The sequence below is a fragment of the Manis pentadactyla genome, chromosome 1 (assembly GCF_030020395.1).
Source record: "Manis pentadactyla isolate mManPen7 chromosome 1, mManPen7.hap1, whole genome shotgun sequence".
Lineage (NCBI taxonomy): Eukaryota > Metazoa > Chordata > Mammalia > Pholidota > Manidae > Manis > Manis pentadactyla.
Window position 1 is genome coordinate 69,691,120 of NC_080019.1, and position 24,038 is coordinate 69,715,157.

The window sequence follows — 24,038 nt, forward strand, 5'->3', positions numbered from 1 at the left end:
TCGGCTCCCTCCTTAACCAGCACTGCCTCTCATCCAGTGCTGGCCCAGAGAGGGTCAGGGAGCAGCTCGGACCAGAGCCAGTGGTGACCCCCTGACCCCCTGCCTCTCACCACATCTCTTGGGTCTATAACACCAAGGTAGAGGACTGTCAAGGCCCTTGGGGGATGTGTGGGTGCAGCCGCAGCCCCCTTCCCTGTTCCTGCACTCCCTCCCAGGGAGCAGAGTGACATTGACCTTACTACATGATCTGCCATCTCATTCACTCTCCCAGGTGCCCCAGGTGTGCACCTGAGGCTGAGCAGCTGGGTCCTTTGCCCCGCAGTGAGGTGCAGGTCATGGAGATCAGGCCTGCCCAGAACCCAGGCCTCATGCAGACCCACCACTCACTCTGTTCTTCCCACGCACGCTGCCTCACCCTGGCACCCCATCAGCACCCGTCACTCATGCAACAGGTGGAGGCTCCTGAGATGGTGGGCTGAGGCGGGTTCTTCTGAGTCAGGGGACAAGAGCCCTTCAGCCCCATCCCTCGGCTCCCCCCAGCTTGCCTGATTTGGGTCACCCTGGATTAGGGGGCCTTGAATAAGAAGGAGCTTGCCAGAGCCCAGGCTCTCTTGGGCCGAGACGGGGTTTGCTGCCCACCCACCATGGGTCATTCAGCCCTGCAGTGGCTGACAGGGGCTGTCCTGTGTCCAGGATTCCTACAGGAAAGGCTGGACATAGACGAGTGACTCTGAGGCCCAGCCTCCCTCATACCTTGGCCTTCTTGGGGTGCTCCACTCTCCAGCTGCCCATGGGCAAGGGAGGAAGCCTGTCTGGCTGCCAACCCACCTCACCCTACAGAGACCCAGGTGGCCTGGCTCTGCCCTGCATCTTTCTCCCTATTATCAGCCCATCAGGGGCTAACTGCACCGCTTGGATGCTTCCCGCAGAGCACTCATTTCTGAAAAAGTTAGCCAGAAGTCTGCAGAACACTGATGTTGGGGAGAAGGGAATTCCATCATCAATCCATCTGGGCACTGCTGAGTTCACTGGGATGAAACCAGTTTCTTTACTTCTGATTTTCCAGGTCTGCGTGTAGGTTTATGGTCTCCTTGGGTCTCCAAGAAGACTGGAAGAGCTGCCATAGGTCCCAAACCCTTCTAGGGGATATAGCTGTTGGGGCTCTGAGAATTATGTTAGAGGTTAGGCAGTCATAGTTCCTCAGAAAGGCAAGGAGGCCTGGGCCAGGCCACCCTCATCAGCAGGTCTCAGAAGCTGACCAAGCCTCCCTGTGTTTCCAGCCTACCCCTGGGATCGGTCCAGCCTAAAATCCATGCTCCTGGACTTGCAGCAGTTTGAGAAACTGGACACCTGTGCATCACAGGTAGGAGAGCCAGCCCACCTCTGCCTACATGCCCCTCAAGATAGCCTGGAATTCTCTGAGTCAGGGTAGCAAAGCCTCTCCCCATGCCCCTCCTGAACGTATTCTAGGTCCCTTGGATGGATGAGCCAGAGTGCCTTTCCACAGCATTTGGATGGGGACGGGGCGCAGGAGATGGGCAGAAAGCCCAAGGCAGCAGGCCCTGGTCCAGGACAGAAGCCATTGCATTTCCCACCCCACTCACAGTCCTGAAGCTCTCACCCGACTGGCAGGCAGGCCCCTCTGGCCAGCCCTAGCCTGCCCTCCCTCTGTCCACTTGGGCGCTGCTGCTGCTGAGCCATGCCAGCTTCAGCCCATGAAGGAAGACAGCGAGCGGACAGGGGAAGACCCAGCGCCCCCAGCCACAGCCATGCTCTCCCCAGGAGCACAGGGCTGCCGAGCTCTCACAGCCTCTGGGCCTGAGCACATCTCGGGCAGAGCTGGAGGGGCAGCTGTAAGAGCTGAAACAGCAGGGACCCCCTGGGACCAGGGGAGCTGGGCAGAAGCCTCGCCACAGAAAGTCTGGCTGGGAGGGCCAAGGATCCAGACCCTCTGCTGGAGTCAGAGTAAGCCATCTCGGGCTGGGCAGCAGGGAGGGCAGCTACAGTCTTAGAAGGACCGCCCTGTGGTTGGCACATGGTAGGTCCTCAGGAGCCTTGTTTGCTGAACTGATGAGCCAATGAACAGGAGCATGGATGGAGGCAGATTAGCAGGAGGGACAACAGTAGGGGGACATCCAGTTGTCCCGGCAAGAAGAGGCATGACCTGGATTGAGTGGGACATTCAGAACAGGGAGGACCAGAAAGGTCAACACTGAGCTGGAGGCAGAGGGGGTGGACTCATCCCCAGTGTGTGCGGAGGGAGGTGGAGGGTGGGGCGGGGGGGATTGCGGGGTGGGGTGCTGGAGTGAGTTACCTGAGGGAGGGCAGCAGTTCCTCAGCACAGCAGCAAGGGAGAGGGAGCAGGTCTCAAGGGGTGATGAGTTTGTTTGGGGCCTGATGGGGTCTAGTCCTATAGAAGATCCAGTGGAAATGGCCACTGGGCAGCTGGACGTCGCACCCAGAGCCACATCCAGCCTGAAGAGGTCTGGACTGGAAACACTGACCGGGAGCCATCAGGTGCAGCTACGAGCTGAAGCCATAGAACAGATGTTAGCAGGGGGTCCGCAGGGCCTGGAGCCACCTGGGGTTGGGCAAGACCGAAAAGGATCGGTGTTCTAGGAGGTGAGAGAGCGCTCCCCAGGGGCAGGTGTGGACAGCAGCCTGAGCCGCTCACACTGGTCGTGTGAGGTCAGGCCATAGCACAGGCCCATTCCCACCCCTCCAGCCCTGGAGCACCTCCTCCCTCAAAGCAGCAGCTCAGAGGAGGGCGGGAGGCCTCAGCCAGGCTCCAGCAGACTAAGGAGCAAACTAGGGGGGGGGAAGGGAGTGGAGAGAGGGCCCCCAAGGAGCCTGGTGAAGACAGGGAGGCCAGATGAGGGGATGGAGCAGCCCAGACAGGAAGGGAGGAGGGGAGGACGCAGGTGAACAGGGCACTGCCTCAGGAGGCAGAGGCGTGGGCTGGCTGAGCAGCAGGGAGAGAGGGCACCCGGAGCAGGAGGTGGGCAGGCCTGCCTGGGCCTCCTTAAGCCCGACGCCACTGGTCTGCCAGAGGGAAGGGCAGGAAGCGGTGTCCGGAGTCTGTGGAGGATGGAGGGTGTTGTATGGCTGCCAGCAGGGACGACATAGGTTGCTGGTTCAGAGAGCAGTACCAGGAGCCCAGCTCAGGCCAAAGACCAGCCACAGCACAGTGGGCACCCAGGCAAGCCAGGCCCAGCAGGGGGTGGGGGGGCAGGAGGTGGGAACCAAAGGGACCGGAAGCCCCAGCAAGTTGGGGGTCAGCCAGGCCCGCAGTACATGGGAGGCTGCTCTGGGCCCCAGGGTCTCCCAAAGGCGAGAGCTGTAGAGTGGGGAGCTGGGCATGGAAGAAACAGAGGCAGACAGCGTGTGGGTGAGTGGGAGACAGAAGGCGGGCCAGGAATCTGCTTCTGGTCAGAAAGTGGGCCCTGCGTTCCAAGCGAGGGGTGGAGTTGCTGCCGGAAAGCGTAGGCCAGGGAGCACCCCAGGTGGGACTGCAGAAGGTGTGAGCAGCTGTTCAAAACCAAGTGCCCACATGCCCAGCTCCTCCAGAAAGACTGAACGGGGTCAGGGGCTCCCTTTCCAGCAACTCCAACTGTTTCCTCCTGAGGGCCCCTGCAACCAAGGACCAAACCTTACTTGTTCTGTGTATGTATGTGTGTGGTCAAATATTACATAAAATGTGCCATTTTAATCATTTTTAAGTGTTTATTCAGTGGCATTAATGACATTCACAGTGTTGTACAACCATCACCACTCTCTACTCCCCACATCACCCCAAACCGAAACTCTGCGTCCATTCAGCGATACCACCCCATCCCCCCTCCCTGCAGCCCCTGGTTACCTCCAGTCTGCTTTCAGACTCTATGAATTTGCACATGCTAAATATTTCCTGTAAGTGGACTCATACAGAATGTGTCCTTTTGTGTCTGGCTTCTTTCCCTTAGCATCATGTTTTCAAGGTTCTTCCTTGCTGCAATATGTATTAGAGCTTCATTCTTTTTGATGGATGAATAATATTCCATTGTGTGGATTCACCACCTTTTCTCTATCCATTCATCTGTGATAGACACTTGGGTTATTTCTACCTTGTGGCTATTGTGAATAATGCTGCAGTGAACATTGGTGAGCAAGTACCTGTTTGAGTTCCTGTCTTCAGTGCTCTGGGGTATATACCTAAGAGTGGAATAACTGGATCTTATGGTAATTCTATGTTTAACTTTTTGAGGAACCACCAAACTGTTATCCACAGCAACTGCACCATTTTATATTTCCACCAGCAACATATCAGGGTTCTTATTTCTCACTTCTTGTCAACACTTATTATTATCTGTCTTTTTTACTCTAGCCATCCTAGGGGATGTGACGTGGTATCTTGTGGTTTTGTTTTGCATTTCCCTGACTAAAGATGTTGACCATCTTTTCATGTGCTTATTATCCATTTATATATATATTGAGACCCTGGGCCTCAAGGGGGCAGGATCAGAAACAGAACATTAAGTATGACTTTGTTTACTGCCTCCACCATCTCTCTCTCTCTCACAGTTCTGTTCCACTTGTCTATGTGATCCTTATGTCAGTACCACACTTATTCTGATCACTGTAGTTCTGTAGTGATCTTTGAAATCCAGAAATGTGAGTCCTCCAGTGTTGTGCTTCTTTTCTCAAGTCCTGTGCCCATTTAAAAATTGGATTGTTTGCATCTTGTTGTTGCATTGTAGTTGTTTATATAGTCTGGATATTAAACCTTACCAAATATTTGATGTGCATATATCAAATTCTCCCATTCTATAAGTTGTTCTTTCACTTTTTAATAATGTTCTTTGATGTGCAAAAGCTTTTTACTGTTATGAAACTTAATTCATATGTTCTTTCTTTTGTACGTCATGCTTTTGGTATCATGTCTAAGAATCACTGCCAGATCCAAGGTCATGGTGACTCACCCCATGTTTTCTTCTAAGAGTCTCACCGTTTAAGTTCTTATACTTTGGTCATGGATCCTTTTTGAGTTAATGTTTGTATCTGGTGTGAGGTAGGTCTCCAATTTCATTCTTTTGCATGTGGATACCCAGTTTCCAGCACCATTTGTTAAAGAGACTATTCTTTCCCCATTGAATGAACTTGGCACCCTTGTCAAAAGTCAATTAGCCACAGATGTATGGGTTTTCTGGACTCTCAATTCTATTACACTTGTCTATGTGATCCTTATGTCGGTACCACACTTATTTTGATTACTGTAGTTCTGTAGTGAGTTTTGAAATCCAGAAACGTGAGTCCTCCAATGTTGTTCTTCTTTTCTCAAAATTTTTATAGCTATTCTGGGTCCCTTGCAATTCCATATGAATTTGAGCATTGACTTGCATTTCTGCACAAAAGGCCATTTGAGTTTTATGGGGATTCCTGTGGTTAGTACTGACCATGACGTGGGGTTACTATAGCCACCCAGATGCTCACCTGGCCAGCCCCGGGATCTACAGAGAAAAGACATGTTGGCCCTAGGGCCAGTGACTCAGCGGGTCAGCCCCCTCCCAAGGGCTGCCATCAGGCTCTGCCTGGAGGAAAAGCAGCCCTGGCTGGAAGTGGCAGGGTGCCGGGCTCCCCACAGCCCTCATCTAGGCCCTAACACGGCACCCCCCCGACTCCCCAGGTGACGGTCAAGAGTGGCCTGGATGAGCTGGTGAGCAACCTGCTCCAGGAGGCCCACAGCGACCTGGAACGGGTCCGTGCAATCTGGATCTGGATCTGCCACCACATAGGTAGGCCCCCCTGTGGTGCCACTGGCCTAGGACCCCTTGATGCGACAGCCTGCGGGGCCCTGCTCCGAGGGGAGCATCTCTGGGATTCACTCAGTCACCAGTGTATTTGGACTGAGACAGAAGGTGAAGAGGGGCTCCCACGTGTGGGTTGAATGACCTAAGGCTCGGCAAGGAGGGTGAAACCATTTGCTAACGGTCTCCTTGAAGGGCCTTGGCTGGGGGTCCCATGTGGCCCTCGGCCCACAACCAGGGGCCAGAGCTGAGGCTCCTCACCCAGTGGCAGCCTTCCTCCATCCTGGCCTTCCCTGCAAACCCCCTCCACAGTGGTGGTGGGGTCGACTTCTAGTGTTTTCCCTGTGACATAGGACCAGCCCGGCTCTCCTGACCTTATATCCAGGGCTTTTCCACTGGAGCAGCAGTTAGGGATGCGGCTGAGAGGCTGAACTCACCTGACACAGGTAGGGGGGTCGGACCATAGGAGGTCTGACCCCCCCACCGCAGCTCCGGCAGGATCAGAAACAGAACATTAAGCAGGACTTTGTTTACTGCCCCCCACCATCCTCTCTCTCTCTCTCTTTCCTTACACACACACACACACACACACACACACACTCTCCCTTGGTGCTCTCCAAAGCCACAGGGATTCCTGCCTGGCATCACTGCAGACCTTGGGCTCTCTAGCGCACTAACAGGCATGGGGAGGTGAACTTTAACACTAGTTCAGTGCACCTGTGGTCAGTAGGCAGGACCTTCAGGCCACAGCAGGGACCGGAGAGCAGCTTCCTTGCAACTGTCTGCAGAGCTGTGTGCTGGGAGGACCCTCAACCTCGGGCTGTCTGGGCCCCTTCCCCTCCCCGCCCCCTCCTCAGAGGCCTAAGGGGCCAGGTGGCCCTCTCGGGACATGCCCCGCTCCTCCTCCCACCACCTGCACAAAGAAGTACCATTTCCCTGATCTCACCTGGGCCCCGGCCTGGTTCCGTGCAGGCCACAGCGCCGTCTCCAGGCTGAAGGAGTCCAGCCCAAATGATGTGGAAAGCACAGCTGAGGGCGCGGGTAGTGCCGCAGGCAGTGGACTCCTCTCTCCTCACCGCCCCCTCCTCTGCCCTCCAGAGTACAACATTGAGGCTGCCCAGGAGAAGGACCGCCAGGCCCTCAAACTCACTGACATCCTGCAGACCCAGAAGACCAACTGTGATGGCTACGCTGGGCTCTTTGAGAAAATGTGCAGGTACAAAAGGCAGGCCGTCAGGGACTGAGCACCCTGATCCATCCCTCTTCCCTCTCTCCAGAGCACCATGTGCCTTCGGCCACGTGCCAGGCCTGAAATCCGAGTTTGCAAACTCTGCTCTGGAATCCAAGTGAGTCCTGAAAAGGTCAATTTCTCCCTTTTTAACACCAGCATAATTGACTTTGTGCCATCTGCCGGGCTTCTTGATGCATTAACATAATGGCAGATGAATGCACAGAGATAATTTGGTTATAAAAGGCCCTTTTTCCACCTTCTCCCGTTTCTGTGCAGCTGAAGGTTAGAAGAATGGCAGATCTGGGAACAGGAGGACACTGACTGCTGAGCCAAGGGAACTGTGAAAGGCTGTCTTCAGATTGGCGCAGGGGCCCTCTCTTAAGTGAAACAAAGGGTCTCCTGTCTCAAAAGATGTGTCAGTTGGAAAAGCTGAATAACTAGGAAGCAGCTTCTCTCTTGGATCCTTTGGGTTCCATTTTCATTGCTTTGGGAGTGAACGCCTGGCCAGGCTGCCCAGGTGGGTGACAGCAGGAGAGTAGCTAGGAAGGACACCATCTGTGTTTGGAGGTGTCATTGCTGGTTCCAGGTGAGCTGGAGTCAGACTCAAGGCCAGGGGAGCCCAATGGGCCCACACAACTTCCTGTGCCCATTCCGTCAGGTCTGCTGGGTTCCCCAGGAAACAATCAGCCAGCCCTGGAGGGCCACTGGAAAGCCTGCCTCCCCCTGCAGGCAACACAAGGACCACTGCCCACTGACTCTGCTTGCCGCCCAGCCCACCAGGACTACCTGTGGCGCTCATCAAACCAAGTGTAGCAAAAAACGCTTCGGAGCCATAGGAGGCAGTTGTGAACATCAGGGTCGTGTAGGCAGCCAAAGACCTCCTGTTCCTGGGACACACAGTCTATTCCTCTATGTCCTGACCCCCAGTGGTCTGGCCTCCCACGCTCCATCGCCCTGGGAAGAACGGACAACTGCCTTGCCTCCGTGTTGCCCCAACCCTCCTGCTCACTCCCTGCTCTCCCCGCCCCCCTCCTCCTGGGACCACAACCCCCAAGGCAGCCAGGCAGGTCAGGGTGTGAGGATGCCCACCCACCCCTCTGCCAGAGCAGCCATCTCTATCCCTCACGCCCACCCCCAGTCGGGCCCCAGCACCCCCAGGCACCTTGGGTCTCTGCAGGAACTGGATCCTCACTGGCCCCCTGCCAGGCTCCCTAGGCCCTAGGTTCCCTGAACAGACCAAAGCCTCACACCCTCCCGTCCAGAATGTCTCCTCCACCCGCTTCCGGCCCTGCTGCCCAAGACCCTGCGCACCCTTCCGGCCGCCCCCACCCCTCTCCCTGCTGTTCCTTCCAGGCCAGACAGAGGCCTTTTCCCCCTGCTGTCATCAGCACACTTTATGCACAAGCTCCAGGCTCACCTTAGGCTTTTATTTAATAATTTTTCTAAATGAAAAAAAGAAGAATGCCTGTTAATTGTAGCTGATTTATAGAATGCACAGAAGCAAAAAGAAGAAAAGCAAGTTACTCTGACTCCTACGGCTTAGAGGTAACACCTGACACCTTGTCATATTCCTTTCCAGACTTAGCTCTATCACATCGGCCTTTCCTGGACTCATTTCTTCTTAAATGTTTTATAGGTCTTATATGTTGTTATACATTTTTTAGCCTCTCTATCTTCCTTCCCTGTGAACATCCATCTCAGAATCCTACACACAGAAAGCCCTCAATGACGAGAAATGACAGGCTGTTTATAGTGGACTTGCATGAAATGGGTCTTATTCTCTTTTTAAACAATGGAACAACCCTCAGTAATATGTTATCAGCTCTATTTGTGCCTAGCATCTTTCAGAATATAATTATTTACATCTTAATTTGCAAGTTTGACACTATTTAGGGTTTTTTAAGCATAGCATATGTGCTTCCTTGTCCAGCGTAGGCCTGCCAGCCTGGTATAGGACTGCCAGGTAGAGAGCCAGAAAGGCTTCTCCAGTCCTCAGTTTACCAGCCTTTAATCCCCATATACTAGTTTTGTCCCTGTTGGATGTCCCTGAATCCGTCAGAGTACTGATTTCTCCTCTGTGCACAGGAACTCTATTGCCTGCCGGTAGGAGTGTTGGGCTAAATGAGAACATGCACTTGGGAGTTTGCTAACCTGACTTTGGTGTTGCTGTTTTTTTAACCTTCCCTGTCTTTCTTAAGGATCTGAGTGTTTTTGCTCCATGGAACTTTCCTATAGACCCACACAGACTTACTTAGACTCAGAAAATTGACACTTGCCTTGAGTGAAACTGTCAGCTTTTGGTCTGGTGCAGATGCTTAACAATGGCCGTATCCTGGCCTGCAGCTGATCATTAAAACACATCCCAGCATTTTGCATCTTTTAAAGTAGGTTCCAACCTGGCAGTTTTCAAGTTCAAGACTCTTCACATTGCCCTGGACATTTAACAATAGCTCACAGTTCCCAGAGTTCTTTTAACTGGCTTTAAAGATCAGTAACCTCCTCCCTGGATCACTTTCCTAATTCCCCTTACCTTTAAAATAACTGCAGACGGTTTGGTAAATTCATTAGCCGATGCGTTAGTAACTGAAGCCGTGTAATCCACACTCACTGATTTATCCCTGCTTAGTTGTCCGATTGGCCTCTTAGCACGAAGTGTACCCACACAGCCATCATTACTTCTGCCAGTCCCTTCTGCCTCCCTGCAGTGGCCTCGTTAAAGACTGATTTAATAAAGGAATTTGGTGGGGAATTCAGATATTTTCACAAGAGCATCCATTTCCTCATCGTCTTTCCCAAGTAACCCGTGTGAGGTTTTCATTAGTGCTGTGGCTTGTGACAGATTCTTTCTGCCTTTCTGTCCCGCATTAATGTCTCTCCTTTCGCCTCAGTTCCCCAAGCCTTAATGAATTCTGCTTAATTTCCTTGGCAGGGCCAAGTTTAATCCCCCAGATTCCTGCCCCTGAGTCAGCCTCCTGCACAATCCCCGCCCCTGTTATCACAGCTCCAGCACCACCAGCTAGCAGCTTTTGCAGAGACTTTTGATAAAGCTGGGAGCTTCTTACCAGTTGAGGCTTTGCTGCTGAAGAGACTGGCTGTCTTCAATCAGATGTCAGCCTGCGATCCTTCCACCCTCCAGCTGTCAGGGTGAGCATGAGCAGTGGGGTGCTTCTGCTCAGCATTATGTCCCAGACAATCCCAAGCCCAAAGGCTGGGGAGTGACTGACTCAGCCTCCTGAGGGAGACAGATAATACTGGAGAAATTTAAATTATCCCCAAATCTGACTTTGTTATATAAGGCCTCCAAAAGGGACATCTAAACGTCCCCATCCCAAAGGACAGTACTCACAAAGATGAATTGCATCTCTATAGCAAACCATCCATATTCTTCCTTGTATACCACCCAGAAGTTGACAGACGAACCAAATCTTGGTGTGCAAAAGGCCTGGCGCAATACAAAGGCCCCTGAACTGTGCATCAGAACAACTGAGTCTTGATGCTGCTTTGGCTCTGGCTGGCTGCATGTCCCCAGGCAAGTCAGCCTCCCTCTCTGATCTGCTGACTCCTCATTTATCAAAGAGAAAGCCCCTGAGTCACACTCGGAAGGTTCTAAACAGGGCCTTGAAGTGAGAATTATTAACGATTACAGTTACCGACATGTCCATAAGGGTGGTGTAAGAAAAGTGTAAGGGAACCATATAGCATAAATATAAAGACACTGTCAAATTCACAAGAAATCAAGTATGTAAATAGTGAAACATAAGCCACTGTTATACTTGTCCTCTGCAGTATAGAAATCACAATTGGTTTTTGCCAGTTTGGAAGTTACCTTTTTTTGCAATAATATTAACCTTCTTAAAAACCAACATTTCAGGAACACAAGGCTATAAAACTCTAATTCACACATGTTTGCCTGGTTAAAGTGACCATTGGGCTTAAAATTAATAAGACCATATTTCCTAATTTCATTATTAGAAACCATAATATTTTCATCAAGATACCAAAAAAGAGCCTGCTTCCTTGCCTCCCCCGTGTCTATGGTCCATCCCTTCTTCTTGCCCTTTTTTGCTACACGGCTCAGACATGCTGGGAGGGGTGGTCAGAGTTGGGGAAGTCCACTGTGGTCCCAGCCTGATGCCTGCTGGGCACACTGCCCATGCCAGGCAGCTCAGCCACCCCGACACTGGGCAGTGTCACACAGTTGCTACAGCGGAGCCGGGGCCACCAGTATATAAAATGACAGTCACAGTCTGGATCCACCACCTCCTCAATAAATACCACTGGCACTGGGATTTTCAAAACTGTCAAAAGTAGAAACCAAGATTCTGCAGCCCAAGGCTACTTAGATGGATCTCTCTCGGTAAAATTGTGGGCTGTAGGGTGGTCGGTCAGAGCTCAATAGGAGATGGAAACATTTCTTGTCATCTTTCCCTTCTTCAGTGCTCTCCCAGATCTTTCCAGATCATTTCTCCCCGTTGGTGGGAGGATACCCCTGTACATTCCCTGGGGCCACAGCTTCTCCCAGTAGGACAATCCCGCTTTGAGTTCCCTAAAAACGCCCTGTGAATGACTAGCATTTCAGTGATGGGTCAGATATCTGCCCCACTTCCAACTATGAACACATCTAGAGCAGCCAGTGAGTTTTATTTTTGAAATATTACATTTTATTATGTTAGATTATTTTTTATATTATATGATATTCCCCTCTGGTGCCTGGTACAGTGCTTTGCACATAGTGTATACAGTCAGTGATCTTTTGATTACATGACATTGTCATGGATCATCCTAATAAGCAACCAGCTGCTGCAATTATTAGCTCCACAGGTTTGCATAAGAATTATAGATTATTAACAATAAGGCTTCACATTATGACTTCTTTGTCTAATTCATCCTGCACATAGCTGCCAGGTAATAAAATACCCTCATATCCTAATGAAGCATGCCATAAACTTACGGCTGAGTTTATTTTTTCATCTTTATTCTGCCCCAGGCATTCCCCACAGCCCTCCCAGCTTTTCCTCAGCCTGTCATAGGAGAATCAACCCCTACAGATCATTTAATGCTAACCTTTCTTTTTGCCCATAATGAGCCTGGCAAGGTCACACTGGAGGTGGCCTTTAGAGTGGGCAGTGAGCCCTGATTGCCTGCACATGGGCATCCTGCTGCCTCCTCGGCCCCTTCCAGGCTTGGGCAGGGCTCTCACTCTGGTTCCCCGACTAGACACGCAAATCTTACCCCCACATCACCCCGTTGGTGGGAGGATACCCCTGCACATTCCCTGGGGCCACGGCTTCTCCCAGGAGGACAATCAGCAGTCTGAGCCCCCATCCTCACCCCATGCATCTGCTCCATTTACCATGACACCTGGGGGCCGCACAGGCGTCCAGGGCTTCTCCTTCCGTGACTCAGGTGGCTCTGGACAGAGGCTGAGCATCGGTGGGCAGACGACCAGAGGCCCCAGCTCCACTCAGTCAGCTCACCTTCCTGCAAAACAGGCTATTCTCCCAACACCATCATTCCCAGAGCTCCACTGAGCCCTCTACACCCTCCTAGAAACTGATCTGCGCAGACATTCTAGGCAACAAAGGAAAATAACTCACTGAAGAATGTAATTTCAAAGAGTACTTATGGATTATTTTCCAGCCCTAAAAGTAACACATAATCATTAACAAAAATTTAGAAAATACAGAGAAGTTTAAAGAAGAAAATTAAAATCACCCATAATCCCATTACGAAAAGGCCAGGTGACTTTTGTGCACTGTGCGTGCGCACACGCACTCACGCACACAGAGGCATTGTGCTGATGGTAGTTGTATAGGCTCTTGTCAGTTAATATTGCGTCAGGAGCATTTTTACCTTTCTAAATATTTTTCACATTTCTTTTCCTCACCCAATCTCCGAGCCCCACCCTCTGTTGAACCCCACCCCCATACCTCCATCTTACCCCTCCGGCCTTGCTTTTGACGCACCCTCTCTGCTGCCTGTTTTCTCCAGATCTCTAAACATGGTCAGATTTCCCCATTCTGAGAACAGCCCCCCACGCCTACCCCTGCAGCGGTGCAGATAATGAGACGGGAGCTCTGCGAGTGTGCGAGCCACACTTCTCCTGTGGGCTCCTTGGTGCACTGCCTCCTGGGCCTCTTGCCTCTGTGCTACCCTTCTTCTCCAGGGACTGTTTTGGTCCTTACCTCAGAAACTCCGGACCTTGGGATCTGGTTTCTTTTGCTCTCTGCTCCCACTTCCCAAGTTCTCCCAAAATCCTTCCCCCAGGACCAGCTGGTCTGTTCTTGTGGAGTAAATTAGACAGCCTGGGAGGCCTAGACCTTCTCCTGTAAAGCTGCAGGCAGAAGGGCAGGACTGCAAATCTTCCAAGCCCATAAGGAGCCTCGGCAGAGAGGCTGGAACTGGGCAGGGGAGGAGAGTTCAGGCAGCTGTGGGAACTGGGGATCGTCCTATGCATGTGAAGCAGCACCCATGGAGGGTGGAACCCGGTAGCCTGCAGGTCCCACACTTATCTTTATTGCCTCTCTCAACAGATGATATCTAGATATAGATAAGCAATTTTAACCCACCAGTCTAATTGTTAATTAAACATTAGTTTTTATGGGGAAAAGTCCTCTTTCCATGGCCATTTCACTCCATTACCCTAAGAGGCTGCATGGCCCTCTTGTTCAGAGCAACTGAGACTACAGACCTGGTCCACGGAAGGACCCCGGCTACCAGGCCACCTCCCCTACACAGACCTGGCCAGTGCCCGGAGTACAGAATTGGTTCATCTGAGGGGGGTGTAGTCAATGCGTGGTTCTCCTAGGGGCTCCATCTGAGGACTGACAGACAGCAGACATGCCCTGAGGCCTGGGGCCACAGACAGGCTTCGGGCGGCCACCCCTAGTGGGAGCTGCCTCTCAGAGCCCAGTTTCCCCCCAGGATGGCTGGAGTGCAGTGTGTGACCGTGCCTGGCTACTCTAAGGGCTTTGGCTACCAGACTGGACAGAGCTTCTCCGGGGAGTTTGACCATGCCTGGAATGCCGTGTACCTGGAGGGGAGATGGCACCTGGTGGACAGCACCTGGGGCAGTGGCCTGGTGGATCCCACCACCTCCAAGTTCACCTTCCTGTAAGTACAAGTCTCAGTTCTGCTGGGGGGCTGGCTGGTGGAAATGTGGGAGGCATGAGGTTGCAGGAGGCAGCAGGTAGAAAAGACCAAGTGTGAGAGAAAGGGGAGCCAGGGTGCCTTTCCTGCCCCTCTGAGGCAAGCGAGCTCCCAGCCAATTGCAAGAACCCAAACCCTCCAGTAACCAAACCCCTCCTCTGACCACCCATCTGATCCCCCTGAGCGCCGCCCTGCCGTCTGACCTTCTGCAGTGCTGGGACCTGCTCACCAACGTGGTTGTTGATCAGCTTCCCCCCACTCTAGCTACAATGAATTCTACTTCCTCACCCATCCCGCACTGTTCATCGAGGACCATTTCCCAGACAACAAGAACTGGCAACTGCTGAAACCTCCTCAATCCCTGAGGCAGTTCGAGAACAGCATGTATCACAAGAGCGAATTCTACAACAAGGGGATGCTGAGTGCCCACCCGGAGACGTCTGTCATCAAGACAGGTAACCCCAAAGTTGGTACCCAGCTCACCGGCAGCAGGACAGGGCATCCCGCTCTATGCCTCTAGCCATCTAAGCCCCCATGGACTGCCCTCGCTGGGCCCAGCCAGGGCCTGTAGCTTCGGGGTAAGCTGGGAGTGTATGTGGACGTGTGGGGGCTATTGACGCAGCCATCAGGGCAGGATGTGGCCGTGCGCCACATTTCTACTGACAGAAGCCCTTGCACACCAGCATAAACCAAGAAGGGGGTGCAAAAGAAGTCTCTGCATCTCCCGAGCCCCCAAAGGCAGCCGCGTTCACATCCCAGCCTGTCAGAGGGCTGGGGCTCAAGGGCCCCCAGCTGGGTGAGTCTCTCAGTTCACACAGCAGAGAAAAGATGCCTCAGCTACACCCCCCTCACAGTTCAGATGCCCAGCAGAAGCTCACTAGCCAGTTGTATTCCCCCAAACTCCTGGCAGAGAGTATGTGTTGGCCCAGCTGAGCTGGGATGTGTGTGTCAGGGGTCCAACCAGATAGCAGCAGGGTCTTCCGGGACAGAGGGTTTGGGGAGGTGGCCCCTGAGCTGGGTTCGGAGGCTAGAAGAGAGCAGACATCACACATGCAGATGAGATGGACATGTTCCAGGAAGGACACTTCAAGCCCTCTGATCTGAGCTCAAACACCCCTGGGGTGCAGCCTGGCCTCCTCAGAGCCATTCCCTCAGATGCCTGTCAGTTCCTCCCTTTTTCCTCTTGGAGGCAGGATCCAGCCTCTTTCAGCCAACTTTCCTGAGGCTGGGTAGTGCAGGACACTGAGCTGCGCTGTCCCCATGACTTGCCTGGACTGGCATTTGTCCCCTCCCCACAAAGGCCATGGGCAGCTAAGTGGATGTGTTTGCACACTATGAGGTGAACGGGGCCAACTCCAGGGGTCCAGAACTGTGGTCACGGGCCTCACAGGGCTGCCTCCAGAAGACTGTGTCTTTCGTATCTCCAAGGTCCTGGTGCCTCGCGCAGGACATAGCCTGGACCCACCGCAGGGCTCAGCACAGCCGGGTCAGTGCACCCCGGCCCTTCAGACAAGGACTGCCTGTCTGTACCATATCTGCCACTAGGGGGCTCTGCACTCCCAGAAGGGAAGGCCTGGGCTCACATGGGCTGTTTGCACAGGATGGTCTGTGTGTGGGCCCCACCATGCACTCTGGGGTGACGGCGCCAGGAAGCACATCCCTGTGCTCCTTCCTGCTGATTGTCCCTTCCACCTCACAGAGGTTTCCTTACCCCACATTGCTGAGCTCTTGGACACTTTTTAAAACTGCAAATACCTAGTGGCTCCTGCTGCTAAAATAACGGCGTAAGATTGCTGTCTTTCAGGATGCGTTTCCTGAGCTTGCATCAGATGGGGAACCTACTCTTTCTGTTATGGGCCACGGGACCACAGGGAAGAGTGGGTGAGGCCCCACCGACAGCAAATTAATGCCACTGCCTTTGTAAGAGCAATAGAAATGTAAACACTGGATTTCTTAATATACAGTCATCGGAAATTTTACCCATATTCGTAATGCATATTCAAAGAATACTCTTTGTTGGAGCTAGTTTTGCTAAGAGTGAGGATGGAAAGAAAGCAGAAGAGGGAAGCAGGTGGGAAAAAGCCAGGGGAGGATGAGACTCAGGATTGGGGGTGGAAAGCCCCTGAGAATGGGAGGGAGCTAGGGAGGGGTGAGGAGAGGAGGGGGAGAGGATACAGAGGGGTCACAGGCTCCTCCAGAGCCCCCAGGGTTGCCAGTCCTGTATTTCAATTCTTTCCAGCCATTCAACTCACCTTTGCTGAGAAGTGCCTGGGCCAGGCATTCGGGAAGGCCTGGCACGTGGCAGGAAGGAGGCAGATGGGGCCCCCCACAGTGCCCATGCCCAGGAGGAGGAGGGACAGGACATTACCCAAAACTAACTCATTACAACAGTGCTAATTCCCTGCTGGAGATGCAGGGCTAGGAGAGTGACTTCCAGGGAACTCAGCCTCTCCTGATAGGGACAGGCTTGTTTGCAGCCAGGACATCAGGACAGGTCTTAGCCAGATTTGGGGGAAGGCATGGGTGAGGGCCCTGGGGCATGAAGGGTGTGTGAGAGATTGCCTGCCGTTCTGAGAGAAAGCGTCCTGACTCAGCTGAGGCAGGGGGGATAGGCCTCTCCACTGGCCTCCAGTTTAACGGTGACCCATAGAAGTAAGCCCAGGAGTGACTAGGTGGATGTTTTCCCAGGAGGTTTTGCACTGCCATGTGGATGTGCTGGCAGCCCTCCATGCATCAAAGGTGCATTGCACAGGGACTTCACACCAGCTCAAGTGCAAGACAGCCCAGGAGGGGGCTGTGAGCATTTGAGGGGTAAGACAGCTTCAGCCCACTGAGTTGGCTTGTAAGAGGAAGTGAAGGGACAAGAGGGATTCAACCAAGAAAGGATGCTAAGTAGTCTTTGGTCACTTTCCTTTGGAAGTTACCATGGGGCCGACTGAAGACAATAGAGAAAGAGCATAGACAAAGAAAATAGCACAGAAGCACAAACATCTCCACAGTTTGTGGAATGGTAAGGGAAGGAATGGCAGCAGAGCCCAGGTGGTGGTCACAGGGGTGGGAAGAGGATAGGCCAAGGAGGGTAGTGGATGCAAGGGCACAAGAGAACTTCCAGGAGGGCATGGCCAGCAGCCTAGATTCTCCAAGGAAGTCACTGAAGACTTTGGGGGATAGGGAAAGAGGCCAGATTTCAGAGAACTAACTGCATGGAGGGAAACTACAGTGGCGAGGGGTTTGGGAGTGTAAGGGAAGTGAGGAGCTGGCAGTGCCCGAGAAGGCAGAGAAAGTTTCCCAGAGGAAGAAGCCCACAGAGAAGGCAGAGGGGAGAGGACGGGCTGCGCTCCACCCTGCATGGGGACTCTCACTCTGGCACTGGGAGCTAGCACTGAACGCACCAGTGGAGCAGCCTGGGGCCAGGGTTCTAGCAGGGGAGGTGGGAAATCTCAGGGGCACTTGTCCAAGCCCAGGTACGGCTTTCTGCCTCCCCAGCAAGAGCACTGGACCCAGACAGAGGAAGAGTTACTGGCCAGCACACATCTGACAGCAGTCTGGTACCTTCCTCTGTGCTCGTCCATGAACGGGGCTGGGCAGGGTGGTTGCTGGAATGAGGAGCAGGTGATCAGCTTCTGAGAAGAAGGCAAGGTGGAGCTCCTAGAAGGCCACTGCTTGCCCTGCGGTTCTGTGAGGAAGGGAGGACTAGGCAGGGAAGTGCTCACAGGCTGCAAAGACCAGAAAATGGACCGCCTGTTCCTGAAAAACAATGACCAGGACAGAGGAAGACAAACATAGAGGGCAAGGGGATTGGGTGGGTGCAAAAGGCCCTCCCATGTACTCATGACTCCATTCTGGAAACGTGGCTGAGACATGCCCGTGAAAGGAGCATGGGCGGGGGTGGGGAGGAAGAGCAGGGGAGCTGCCCGCCACACAGCGACAGTCCCAGGAGTAGCGCTAATCCAACCAGGTAATGCATTGCTGCGATGGCTGTGGACCACTGTGATGAACCGCTGGGAAGAGCAACGTGAAAGCAGGACTTGCAACTCGGGAGCCACAGTCAGAGGGTGCCCTCCAACTACAGTTGTGGTCCTCCTTGTCCCTTGGCCCTCTCCCCTGCCCTGAAAGCAGGCTAAGCCTCATGCAACCTTCATGTAATGTGAATCCAATGGGTGAGGCAGCACTACAGCTGAGGCCGGTGTTTTCGAGAGCCCCAGCTTTCAGCTCACTAGAAGAGAACCACCAAAAAGGGGTGGGGAAGGCCCTCAGGGGTGTGCTGCAGCCAGCCTCGGCTGTGCTCGGTGACTGCACGTTAGCAGCTTAAAATCAGTTGTGGTGAAAGTACTTACACCACAGAAATGGGCCAATGCTGCAAGCCAAAAACTAGTTGTTAGGCATTTACCAGCATTTTAGCCCATACTGGACCCATTCACCTGACCCTGTCTTTCTCTCCACAGTGAAGGGGAAGGCCACAATCTCCATTGAGAGCTGTGCCCCAACGCTGTTCATGTTCATGCTCAATGGCAAACAGGAGCATGGGCTGCTGAACCTCAGGGAGAATGGGATGAAACTGGACGTATACCCTCCAACCGTGGGCACCCACAAGCTGCAGATCTTCGCCAAAGGCCACTCTGACATCTACAGCTCCGTGCTGGAGTACACACTCAAGTGCACCTACGTGGACATCAGTGTCCAGCTGCCAGCCGAGCTGCACCAGCCCGTGGGCCCCAGCTGGTTCTCAGAGCAGATGGGCATCGTGAAGCCCTCCCACCCTGACCCCATCATCCATGCCAGCGATGGGCGCTGCTCCGTCAGCTTCAGTGTGGAGGAGGGCATCAGCGTCCTGGCGTCCCTGCATGGGGACGAGGGCCCCGTCACTGAGGAGCTGCAGCGGCGCCACATCTTCCAGCTGCTCCGGGAGAAGCGGGTAGAGCTCAAAGTCCAGCTGCCCCACGCTGGCAAGTTTGCCCTCAAGATCTTTGTCAAGAAGAGGCAGGAACTGGGCAACTACGTCTTTGTCTTCAATTACCTGCTGAGCTGCACCAACACCAAGGTGAACTGGCCCATGTTCCCCGAGAGCTTTGGCAACTGGGGGCAGGGCAATGAGCTGCTGGAGCCTCTGTCGGGTGTGCTTCCTGCCAACCGGAATGTCCCATTCAAACTGAAGCTGCATGGTATCGCCAAAGCCCTGGTGAAGGGGCAGGACACGCGGCCCCTGACCCTGAGTCGCGAGGGCTACTGGGAGGGCAGCTGCAGCACGGCCGGCTGCCAAGAAGTCTATGTCATGGTGCTGGAGAATGCCAACCACAACTTCTACTCCTACATCCTGAAGTATAAAGTGAATGCGCAATGAGGCCCGCTCTCTGGCCACACCCGCCCAGGGGGCCAAGGCCAGACTTGCCCAGGGAGGGCCCAGGGTGAGCACAGAGAGCCCTGGACACCATGGAGTCTGCGTGAAACTACTTCGGGGCCTCTGCCTCAGCTGCCCTGCTCTGAGGTGGGACCTGTCACATCAGGTTCTGATGGCTTCGCTCAGTCGCTCTGGCCGAGGGGACTGAGGCAAAGGCCCTTTAGAAGCAAAAGGTGCTATGTAAATCCAAGGACTTGTAAACTGTACGTCACTGCCCAGATGCCCACTTCTCAGAGTAATGCCCTCGTGACACTGTTGTTGTAGGGTTGATGTGGAGAGGCAGGAATGCTGCCCAGGCTAGGAGCTTTCCACGTGATGGTGTCAAGGCGACGAGATCTGCAAGGCTGAGTCATCTGGAATCGTAGAGACCCTTTCAGGTAGCGTTACAGTGTCTCACCAGCTCCTGGATTCCACGGAAGCTGGAATCATCACCTTTTCCTGGCATGACCATCTTCCGCATTCCCTGATGCTTTAGCCACTTCTTGCCTTCAAGAGCCCTAGAAAAAGGAGAGGAAGCTAGCCCACCCATGCCCAGCTGCAGGCTCCACAGTCCGTGTGTATCCTGGGAGTGTGACAAAGAAACGCTATGAGGAGACTCCAAAGCAGAGAGCAGCCAGTGTCCCCTTGGGTGTCCTGGAAGCTGGTGGGGGGTGGCAGCGAGGGAAGGACCCCAGAGCAGTTCTGAAGCCTGAATCTAAGGGTCTAAGACCTCTGACTGCTCGGAGGAGCCTGCAGGGCAGTTAGTCCCGGGTAGTCTAGTTAATCAGCCTCCCTCCAGGTCCTCTCAGAGACAGGGCCTCAGGGTCTGGTCTGTGCCCTTCCCAGGGAGTCTCAAAAGGCTGCTCGGCCCCTGGGGAGCCTTGCTGATAACCCTAAATAAAGACCTGGGAGTAGTGCGCAAGCTGCAGTGGGAGGAGACTCGCATAGTAATAGGGCTCCTGCCCCAGGACGCCTGCTGGTAGAACCAGGGCGGGGGGACCTCAACCTGCCCTGGGGGCTGTTTTGGGGCTTGTCTCTATCCCATCTCCCTTCCTCCCTTTCTCTGACATGAGTGACCCCTGGAGTCTGGCCTTGGGCTTTCTGTGGAGACAGTTCAGGGCCTGCAGCCTCTGCCGCCCAGCGGGCCCTGAGCAGCACCTCAGGCGAGTGTTGCCATGGCAACAGTGGAGAGGCTGGCTCCAGCGAGGCCAGAGGAGAGGCAAGGATGCAGGGCCTTGTGCAGCCGCTGCCACACCATCCCAGGTCCCAGAGACACTGGAGCTGGTCCCTGCTGACCTCCTGGAGTCTGCGGCTCTGTGGCCCCCCTGCTTCCTGGCCCCAGCGCCCCCTCACTCTCCACTCCCAATGCCCCAGGTGGAGCTGCAGCCGGGGCCAGCCTGGACTCTCACAGCCTCTTCTGCCTTCATCCTCACGTTTGTATATTCAACAAATATCCATGGGGCACTTAATAAGCATGAGGCACAGTGCTAGATGCTGGGGCTACAGAGGGAACCCAGGGGACCCTGCCTCTGCCATCCCAGAGTTCAGGGTGGGTGGCGGCAGCCTGCCCTGTACAGGCCTATCTACGATTCCAGGCTCTTGACCCTGAGCCCTTCATCCCCCTGGGCTCTTTCTCCAAAGGGGCCCCCAGATTGGCCCTGGCCCAGAGGGATGTTACAGGGGTGCCCATTTTCCACCAGGCTGGGGTCCCTGGAACACGAGGAGAGTACACCACGGGGGTCTGGGCTGCCCTGGCTTGTTTCCAGTGCCCTCTGGCAGGCTCTGCCTCCCAGGCATTGGGCACCTGTTAATGCCTGAAAATGCACAAAGGCCCCAGAGGTGGAGCCATGTGCACCACAACAGGGTGCGCAGGGGAACAAGGAGAGGTTTTACATCCTGAAAACAGCCTTTCCCACACCTTTGATTTTGTGGGCTGAAAGAAATGTGCTGTTTCATCAAAATAATAAGTGTTTTCTATGACTGGTGTCACTCACTGGACCCAGAGCGGGCCGCCACAGCTAGTCCTGCTGAGAATGACACACACCATTTTAAAAACAATATAACTAATCAATATACCGTGGAGTGTGCGGAGGTTGCTCCCAACAAAATAGGAAGTGTCCTGAGAACCCACAGGCGGTCAGACCGCCTCTCCAAGCGCCTGTAGAGCATCAGCTGCCCTTCCTGGGGCCTTAAACCAGACACCCTCTATGTAAAACAGCTGTAGGCACAGTCAGAAATCACCTGCATTTCTTTCCACTAAAGTAAAAATACATTAAATGAAATCCAATCTTCATGAATTTTACACGCATGCTGCTCAGAGTAGAATTCGGGATTGCATTTTGAAATCTTTTATTCAAGTCCTCATCTTTGTTTCCTGGTCGAGCGGTCCCAGCGGCAGGTGGAATGGCACGGGCGCCCCCTGGTGCCCAACATGCGGAGCTACCGGCGCTGCAAGCCTCCGAGAGACCATCTATCACCAGAGTTTTTACGCAGAATTTGAAAAATGCTGCACAGCTGTTTATGTTAAATTCACTGTGTGCTTTCTCGTGATTTCTCAGAGCTTCCTCGTGTGCACACAAAACACTTCTTTGCCACTCACAAGCTGTGGGCAAGCTTGGGAGATTGCTTGGCATAGCGAGAAGACATGGAATGTAATAGGACTTGGAGTGTTTTGCCGGGAAATCCCGTCTTGAAACAGAAACGCCGGACAGAACTGGCTGGGGCAGCTTTGACCACACCCATTACTGTGCCGATGAAGGATTGAAACTGAGCAAACTCAGAGCTTTTGCTGGCAAGGCCTAGCTAGGAGGGCAGTTCTCAGGCCACGGGGCAGAAATGTGTGCAGGGTCCAGAACGGTCGGGGAGTGAGGGGCAAAAGGGCTACAACCACATCTGCAATGAACTTCTTTTAGGCTTGTTTGGGAAGCACCGCCAGCACAGCTGGACCCCATTTTCAATCTGATTATGACCATTGTTGAGCTCCCCATAAACTACGTTGTCCCTCCAGGACAAACTTCTCACAGCCTGCTGAGATTAAAAGGAAATAAATAGATTACCTGAAGCATGCAGGATTTAGGCTAGACTTGAAGAACTATTTCCTGTTGTTGAGCAGGAGGAACAAGGTGCCAAGAAAGTCTGTGAAATCCTCTTCTCAAAGGACTTGAAGAGCAGAACAGTTTTCCCAGTGGCCTGGGGTTTTACATGCTATGCTAACTGGAAGGACTAGATTCTGTCCCAACCAGCTAATCCTTGAAATACACTAGATGACCCACAGCAAGCACAGGGTGAACGCTGTTGCCACAGCCTTTGCTACTGGTAAATGTTCAAAGGTGGCTGCACCTGTGTCCCACATCAGTCTACCTTAGGTGCCTAATTTCTTTTTATTTGGCATAAGTAGCTGGAAATTATAAGAGGTGGTGACTTTATATAACGGGTGCTCTGAGCTGTGTGGGCCGGTGGCTGTTAAGTATGCTTTCTCCACGTTGTTGCAGGTGTTGTTTTCCAATAAAACTTATATTCATTTTTAGCCAACAATGTAATTATCGATCCATTCTTATCACTGCTCTCACACGAAGGAAGAAAAAAAGAAAGAAAACAGGAAAAGACACTTTCATGTTCAAAGGGAGCCCTGGCAAAAAAAAATAAAAATAAAAATCGATGTCCCAGCCATTTGAATGTGATGGTGAATGCAAACATAATGTCAGGCAAACAGCTATTTCACATTAGGTCAGCTCCAGCCCCTCTCTGGCTCACATGCTTTTGAAGAACATGAAGGCAGTATTTCTTTCACTGAAACTTGTTTAACTTGAAATTTTTAAAATCAATCCCAATTTCTGTGTTTAGTGGGAGAAAAAAACTGTACCAAAATATGTCGATCAGCCTTATTTTTTCTTGTGTTAAATATATTTAAATATATTTTTCTTGATTTTCATATACATGCAGAAACTTTCCAGCAGTTATCTAAACAGATTATATTCATAAATTAGACATTTAGGGAAATACAAAAAATGGAAATCTAGACACCTCTGAGAAGCTGCTGTAACCATGGAGACCATTCTCCAAGCCATTGTGTGAAGGACAAAAAGAATTTGTGTTTCCAAATCTGGCCTCATCCTGTCACCTCCTGCTAGATCCACAAACTGAGCCCCAGTGCCCTTCTCCTGAGGAAGGAGGCCCACAGGTGGACCGTGCCTTTAGCAACATAGTCAGGGGGAGTCAGAAGACACAGTCTCCCACATAATAGAAGGAGAAATTCTTGCATCATTAGAACAGCCTGAAAATCCCAACCATGCAGCTGCAATGGATGACCTCTAATGTCCCCTCCAGTCTGGAGAGTTTGTGATGCTGCGTCTCTGTGAACAAATGCTGGCAGGCGGTAGACCTGGGGTTGTCAGTGGCGGAACATCTGACAGGCCCTGCTGTGTTAAGAGCCTGCCCTGCAGCCCCCAGCGGACTGCGCTGCTGGCTCCTCTCTTGCCTAAGGGCAAGGGGCTGGAGA

General features: G+C 52.9%; 1 protein-coding gene across 2 annotated transcripts in view; it reads left to right on the forward strand.

Annotated features, from left to right (window-relative positions):
- The window catches only part of KY (kyphoscoliosis peptidase), a 44,292-nt gene extending 21,218 nt beyond the window's left edge, over positions 1-23,074 (forward strand). For both annotated transcript variants that reach the window (XM_036877338.2, XM_036877339.2), the window contains 6 exons: positions 1,281-1,363; positions 5,663-5,771; positions 6,882-6,999; positions 13,939-14,127; positions 14,428-14,618; positions 18,609-23,074. In XM_036877338.2, coding sequence (XP_036733233.2) covers positions 1,281-1,363; positions 5,663-5,771; positions 6,882-6,999; positions 13,939-14,127; positions 14,428-14,618; positions 18,609-19,504 — 1,586 coding nt within the window. In that variant the 3' untranslated portion in view covers positions 19,505-23,074. The remainder of the gene's footprint in view (positions 1-1,280; positions 1,364-5,662; positions 5,772-6,881; positions 7,000-13,938; positions 14,128-14,427; positions 14,619-18,608) is intronic.
- Positions 23,075-24,038: the final 964 nt, after the last annotated feature.